The sequence below is a fragment of the Trichechus manatus genome, unplaced genomic scaffold (genome assembly GCF_000243295.1).
Source record: "Trichechus manatus latirostris isolate Lorelei unplaced genomic scaffold, TriManLat1.0 scaffold00014, whole genome shotgun sequence".
NCBI lineage: Eukaryota > Metazoa > Chordata > Mammalia > Sirenia > Trichechidae > Trichechus > Trichechus manatus.
Genome location: NW_004443950.1, coordinates 26,312,744 through 26,320,613, shown reverse-complemented (window position 1 = coordinate 26,320,613; position 7,870 = coordinate 26,312,744). Strand labels below are relative to the sequence as shown.

General features: G+C 42.4%; 1 protein-coding gene across 1 annotated transcript in view; it reads left to right on the top strand.

Moving 5' to 3' along the window:
* The first annotated feature begins 695 nt into the window (after nucleotides 1-695).
* The window catches only part of ABCC11 (ATP binding cassette subfamily C member 11), a 68,538-nt gene continuing 61,363 nt past the window's right edge, over nucleotides 696-7,870 (top strand). The window contains exons 1-3 of the mRNA XM_004371694.1: nucleotides 696-794; nucleotides 1,925-2,061; nucleotides 4,783-4,941. Of these exons, the coding sequence (XP_004371751.1) occupies nucleotides 696-794; nucleotides 1,925-2,061; nucleotides 4,783-4,941 (395 nt within the window). The remainder of the gene's footprint in view (nucleotides 795-1,924; nucleotides 2,062-4,782; nucleotides 4,942-7,870) is intronic.

Sequence of the window (7,870 nt, the reverse complement as noted above, 5' to 3'; positions counted from 1 at the left end):
TATTTTTAGTTGAAAACTCCCCTTTCCTGCGCCAGGTGCATGGATGCTCTGGGTCAACCAGGAAGCGAGTCACCTACTCAGAAAGACAAAAATGAAAAGCATATTAATATATTTTTTTCCAATTGCCTTGATTATTTAAGGTTCCTAAATTGTGCCCAGGCATCACTGAGTTTATGAAAACCAAGAGTCAGAGAATGACAAAATCACATTTTATCCATTCATTCATCCATCGATCATTCATTTATTGAACATCTACTATCCTCTTAGCATGGTGCCAGGCTCCAGGGATTCAACAGTGAGCAAAACAGACAAGTCGTGTCCTCCTGAGGCTCTCTGCCTAGTGAAGGAAATGAACTCTAAACAAATGATTCTGATAAATGTACAATTACAAGCTGAGGTAAGGCAAGGAGTGTGATTCTATGAGCAGGCCTGTGGGCAGGGTGATTAGAGAAGGTCTCCGTAAGTGACCCTGGGCTGAATCCTAAGTAGAAGTTAAAAAAAGAGGGATCCAAGTACATTCCAGACAGAGGGGACAGTGGTGCTGTGACACTAGCCCAACCCTCCGTGTGCCCAATAAACGCTCCCTGCAGAGTGATGTCCTCTGGCTGCTCAGGGCTGAACCTAAGCTGCTCCTACCTGCTGCCTTTTCAGGATCTCTGACTCTGGGAAACAAAGAAGTGGCAAAATAACTAAAAATGACCAGAAGGGGAACATATTGGGTCCCTGACTACTCTGGTGGCCTGGTGGATCTCGGCATGGACATAGGCGATGACATGGTTTCAGGACTTAGTTACGTAAGTAGATTTTCTTGGCATCAAAACTCCAGGAAACTGAGTTCACAGGATATTCTCTTCTCAAGGGTCGTGAATTAGGTCAAAGAATTAAACCTTGTTTTTTTTTTTTTTGCAGTGGAACTCAGGTACCCACCTTTAGATTAATCACACCTTCATGGTTCAGGCATGGCCTTTTACTTTTCTACCCATCCATCCATCCATCCATCCATCCATCCATTCATCCATTCATCCATTCATCTATTCATCCATCTACTCATCTATCCATCCAACTCTCCATCCATCTGCCCATCTACCTATCTGTCCATCCAACCATCCATTCATCTATCCATCTATGTATTTATTTACTTATAATAATACAACAAGCACTACTAAACTCATCACCAACACACCAGCTAGGACTTTGACAGTGACATTCAGCTATTGATCTTTCCCCATCTCATTCTCCACCTCTCCCTACCTGAAGTAACCACTTTCCTGAATCTTCTTCCATCATTCTCTTGCTGTGCTTTTAAAATAGTACTATTTATTCTATATTAAGACTAAAAATTGTGTATCTCTTTTTACTGGTTTCTAACCTTATCGTAAAGCTAACGTAATATTTGGGGATTTACTGTTTTTTCAGTAGGTTTGCCCTTACAGGGTGACTTGGTCTTATATTCTGGAGGTAACTAACTGTAATACCCTATAGCTAAACACCTGTTGCCGTTGAGTCAATTCTGACTCATAGCGATCCTAGAGCACAGAGGAGAACTGCCCCTAGGGTTTCCAAGGAGCAGCTGGTGGATTCAAACTGCCGACCTTTTGGTTAGCAGCCAAACTCTTAACCACTGTGCCACCAGGGCCCCATAACAACCTATATCTTTGTCTAAAATTGTGTATGGCCAGATAAAAACCCAGAGGGTTGGAGTGGCCTTACCAGTGTTGCCCAGCAAGGGTAGGACAGGGCTAGGGCTGGGCCCAGTGGTCCTCACTCTTTGCCCGGTGCTCATTCCCTGCCTGGCAGCCTCTCATTGGGCAACTGCATGTGGAAAGATCTATCTCCCCTTGGACAGCTGGTCTAAACTCCCGCATTTTCAGATTTATGAGACCTGAAAATGGTAATGATGCCCTTTTGGTTTTTCTTTCCCAAGAAAACATATACTGTCAAGGACGGCCCCTGGAGCCAGCAGGAGAGGAAACATGAGATGCTGGGGAAGGAGGATGTCCTCCCTAGGGGGAAGTACGATGCCACCTGGAGAACCATGACTCCCATCCACCTCAAGCCAAAGTGAGTCCCGAGGGGCGGAGGGGAAATACCCACTAGGGCATGATCCTCAGACCCTCACGCCGAGACCCCCTTCCGAAGGGTCCATAACCATGTCCCTGCACACTCACATCACCCACTGTGTACCTCCAGATCCACCTGGGGCCCATCAGGGGCATCATCAACACTGTCAGTCACCCAACAAGAGTCATTGAGCACCTAGGTGTGCCAGGCACTGGGCTAGATTGTAGGGTGGGGGATAACATTGAGCAAAATACACAGAATCCCTGCCACCATGGACCTTCCAAGGGGAGAAAGACAATCAGCAAGTAAACTCATAGATAACGGGATTGCAATCTGTGTTAGGAAGGTACTATGAAGAAGTATGGGTTCTGAGGGACAATGGACCGCGTGGCTTTAAATTTAAGAGTTAAAGAAACTCAGTTTATCTTTTCCAGTAAACTATCTCCAACTTGTTTTCCAAACTTATCCAGGCTTGCTTCCAGGAGTGGCTTTCTTACCAGGGTTCTCTAGAGAAACAAAACAATTATATGTATATATATATTGCTATGAATCGACTCTATGGCAATGGGTTTGGTTTGTTTTTGGTTTTATATATATATATACATAGAGAGACAGAGAGAGAGAGTGGTTAAGAGTTTGGCTGCTCACCACAAGATCAGCAGTTCAAATCCACCAGACACTCCTTGGAAACTCTATGGGGCAGTTCTACTCTGTCCTATAGGGTTGCTATGAGTCGGAATCAACTCGATGGCAATGGGTTTGTTTTTTTGTTTTACATATATATACGTTCTCTTGTATGTATGGTCTTTTTGTGTTGGAAGCGACTCGACAGCACCTAACAACAACAACAAATATATATATATATATATATACTTACACACACATACATATATATATATACAGACAGAGAGAGACAGAGACACAGAGAGATTTAGTTCAAAGGATTGGCTCACTCAGCTGTGAGGGCTGGCGACAGGCTGGAGACTTCTGCTGGCTCGTGGGATTGTGGGGAGCTGGAAAGTCTAAAATCTGTAGGTCAGGTGGCAGACTGGAGACTTCTGCAGGTGTTGGGAAGGGTGCAGAGTCAGTAGAAAGAGAAAGAGGAGAAAGAATTCTGTCAAAATATCTATTTATAGTCTCAAGGCAGACCATACCCTAAGGAAACCCCCGTTCCAACTGACTGATTAGATGACAGTATGGAAGATGATACATGACATGACATGACATTACGGAACAGCAACTAGTCTAGTATTTGGCCAAACCGCTGGGAATCACAGCCTAGTCAAGCTGACACATAAAATTAACTATCACGAGGGACCTCCACAAAATCATGCTTCCCTAGGCATGCAAACATTAATTAATTAATTAATTATGGGGCCTTAACACCCATGGGGTTTGATTCCTCTGCATTTCATTGCCAAGAATCCACTTTGTACTTACAACTCCTTCTCTTCTCCACTATGTTTTCTGAGATTTTACCTATCAACGAACTGCATTTTCCACCCATTTTTAAAATCTGAGCATCTGATCAATAATAGCTATGTTGTTAGCACGCTGCATTGATGTGATCTTCACCAAGAACAAAGAAATTCGGTGCTTTAGTTCACACGGGCAATGCCATCTTAGATAAACGTGTTTCTGTTGGGCCTTTGGAATATTGAAACTAGCTCCCAGGTTCTCGTTCTGTCTTAGGTGAGCACACACGGATCCCACATATCTGATACCATCTCTCACCCTTTGGTTCTTGTTCTCTCTGCCATCTCTGGCACAGGTGTGGCCAGCCTTGCCTAGGTGCACGGCCCTCATCTGAAGGGCCCCGAGAATGGAGAAAAGAGACCAAAGCTAAGAAAAAAATCCCATGAGTTTGGCATTTTTGTCATCCCATCTTTCTCCATAAATATTTTTTTAACTGATTTTTCTTCGTATTGAAATACATAGCATTAAAGGCAATTTTGAAAAACAAGGGGAAAAAATAAATATAATCTCAGCCTTAGTCCAATCATTTTTCCTGTATTTATGAATCATCCCCAGATTGATCTTATGCTCACATCATTTTTATTTGCTTTTTATTTCATTTTTATTGTTTTTGTAAAAGTTGTATAAGCAAAACATACAAATATTAAAGCAATAGAAAGCTCCTTTTGCTATTCCTTTGTCAATTCCAATCCTTTCTTCAAAGTCAACCGTTATTAAGAATTTCATATAAATGTACATATGTAATGTTTTATCTGCCTTACCTCCTTTCTTCTTTTTTAAAGTATAGGTAAAAATACACTGAATTTCTTGACCTACACGGGGCCTTTTTTCACTTGCTTAATATGCTTGGAGCTCTGGGGCTGCTAACCAAAAGGTTGGCAGTTTGAATCGACCAGCCGCTCCTTGGAAACCCTACGGGGCAGTTGTACTTTGTCCTATAGGGTCACTGTGGGTTTATATATGGATCAACCTTATTTTTTTTAAATGTCTGCATTACATTCCATAGTACGGATGTCCCATAGTTTCGCCTCTCCTCCTTCATTATGGATGTTCTTGTCATTTCTGGTTTTTAACTATTACAAAGGATAGAGTCATGGCAAACCATTTGTGTGTACACCTGGATGACCACACTGTGATTTTCATAGAGTTGTAATTCGTCTGTTCTAAGTCTTGACCTTCATCTAACTTTCCGTCTCAGAGCCTATGTCATAAGGGTGACTGCATTGCCTATTATCTGCCCACTAGGGTTCCTGCCACTCAGCCCCTGGATGATGCCTGCCTGTTCTCCTACCTCACTTTGTCATGGCTCACCCCGCTCATGGTCCGAGGCTTACGGTTTCGCTTAGATGAGAACACCATTCCCCCGCTGTCAGTACATGATGCCTCAGACAAAAATGCTAAAAGGTAAAGTCACGTTGGGCAAGTTACCGGATTAAAGGCCATCTCTTTGTGGGATGGTGACCAGAGTGGCTTCAGGGTGGTAAGTAGGGTCCGTCCTCAGACAACCAAAGTAATATTGGCCCTTCCTTTGTGGCAGAGGCCTCACTCTAGTCTGTGGGTCTCACGCTTAACCTGGGGCTCATGAGTCTCCTGAAATGGTACACATATTTTACACATAAGGGCTAGAGCACTTTTTCTGGAGCAAGAATTTGCCTCTTTTGTCAGATTCACCAAAGAGCCCACGGACCCAAAAAGGTTAGAAATTATAAATTCTAAGTCTGTTTGCTTTTCTCTTCTGGATCAGGCATTTAACTGTGGTGCTGAGCATTAAATTTTGGGTTAGTGGCCCAGTGTTCTAATCCGTGAGCCACCATGAACTAGCTGTGTGATTAGATTTCCTGTCCTACCAACCTCACAAGGTAATATGAGAATCAAATGAGGGAAAAACAAATAAGTGATTTGAAATGTACAGTATCCACGTTCCTACCTATAGCTCCTTCATAAGACACCGTGTGTACAATGGCATTTTCTATGTTCCAGGAAATGACAGTCTCATAAAACAAACAAACAAAAATCCTGTTACCATTAAGTTGATTCTGACTCATGGCAACCCCTTGTGTGTCAGAGTAGAACTGTGATCCATTGGGTTTTCGATGGCTGACTTTGTTGGAAGTAGATCATCAGATCTTTCTTCCTAGGTGCCTCTGGTTGGACTCTAATCTCCATTTTGGTTAGCAGCCAAACGTGTTAACCATTTACAAACCCAGGGACTCCAGTCCCATAGTGTTGTTAGATGCTGTCAAGTCAATTCCGACTCATAGCACTCCTATGTACAACGGAAGTAAAAACTGCCCGGTCCTGCACCATCATCACCATTATTGCTATGCTTGAGCCCATTGTTGCAGCCACTGTGTCAACCCATCTCCTTGAAGATCTTTCTCTTTTTCGCTGACCCTCTGCTTTAGCAAGGATGATGTCCTTCTCCAGGGACTGGTCCCTCCTGATAACATGTCCAAAGTGCGGGAGACGAAGGAGCATTCTGGTTATATTTCTTCCAAGACAGATTTGTTCGTTCTTTTGGAGTCCATGGTATATTCAATATGCTTTGCCAACATCATAATTCAAAGGCATCACTTCTTCTTTTGTCTTCCTTATTCATTGTCCAGCTTTCGCATGCATATGAGGCAATTGAAAATGCCACGGCTTGCTGCAGGCCCACCTTAATCCTCAAAGTGACATCTTTGCTTTTCAACACTTTAAAGAGGTCTTTTACAGCAGATTTGCCCAACGCAATTCATCGTTTGATTTCTTGATTGCTGCTTCCATGAACGTTGATTGTGGATCCAAGCAAAATGAAATCCTTGACAACTTCAAATCTTTCTCCATTTATCAAGATATTGCTTATTGGTCCAGTTGTGAGGATTTTTATATTCTTTATGTTGAAGTGTAATTCATACTGAAGGCTATAGTCTTTGATCTTCATCTGTAAGTGCTTCAAGTCGTCTTTGCCTTCAGCAAGCAAAGTAGTGTCATCTGTATATTGCAGGTTGTTAATGAGTCTTCCTTAATCTTGATGCTGAATTCTTCTTCATATAGTCCAGCTTCTCAGATTATTTGTTCAGCACACACATTGAATAAGTATGGTGAAAGGATACAACCCTGACACACACCTTTCCTGATTTTAAACCATGCGGTATCCCCTTGTTCTGTTCGAATGACTGCCTCTTGGCCTCTTGACCAAGAGGTAGATCCATAATCCCCCCATTGCTGTCGAGTCGATTCCAACCCATAGACACCTTATAGAACAGAGTAGAACTGCCCCACAGAGTTTCCCAGGAATGCCTGGTGGATTCGAACTGCCGACCTTTTGGTTAGCAGCCATAGCACTTAACCACTATGACATCAGGGTTTCTAGTTCCATAATAGCCTCCCTGAAAGAGCGTTCGGTGGTCAGAGGTGTTTGTGAAATGTTACCAGGTCTCAGAGATTTACAAAGCAATTCAGTGTGTTTAAGGCACTGAGAAAACCTGCAGATTAGAAACTGGGTAAACTTTGACCTATTGCTTCTCAAAATTATTCAGTAAAAAAGTTGTTCCAGGGAAGACCTTTTGGATAATGCCAGCTATTGGTCAGCACCCCACCTCTTACCAGCTATGACGTTAGACAAGTTACTTACCCCTTTCTGGGCCCTGCTCCTTTAGACATAAAATAATACTGGATCATAAAATTTGTCTCATGATCCTTCATAGGGTATCGTAAGAGTCAAAAATTTTAAGAACCTGGGGAAATGTCTGATGAATAATAAGCAAGGAGTTAAATATTAGTCTGCTTGTTCTTGCTTAACCATTATGAGTACAAGTTCTCTTGCTTTACTTCCATTTATCTCTAGTTCACTGATTCTGCTGTGTTTATTCTATAATTCACAGTATCGGTCCACCAACACTTTTGCTATCACTTCATCTTTAGATGTTTATTGTAAAAATAATTATCTGTGCATTCCCACCTTTAGAGCAGGAAGGTATTTCTTTTTATATGTTCACCACTCAACAAGCAGAGTTCTGGGCTGCATATTCACTAATCCTTCAGAAGAGCAGCCTTGGCTTCTATGAGGATTTGCTGACGTACTGCCAACTAACATCGCCATTATCACTAGCAGCAGCAATGGCAGCATCACCTTGTCACCAGCAGCAACATTATCATCATCATCTTTTTCATCATCACCAGCATCACCAGCGTCATCACCACCTTTATCATCATCACTGTTATCATCAGGACCATCACCTTCACCTCCTTTATCGTCATCACTGTTATCATCAGAACCATCACCTTCACCTCCTTTATCATCATCACTGTTATCATCAGAACCATCACCTTCACCTCCTTTAACATCATC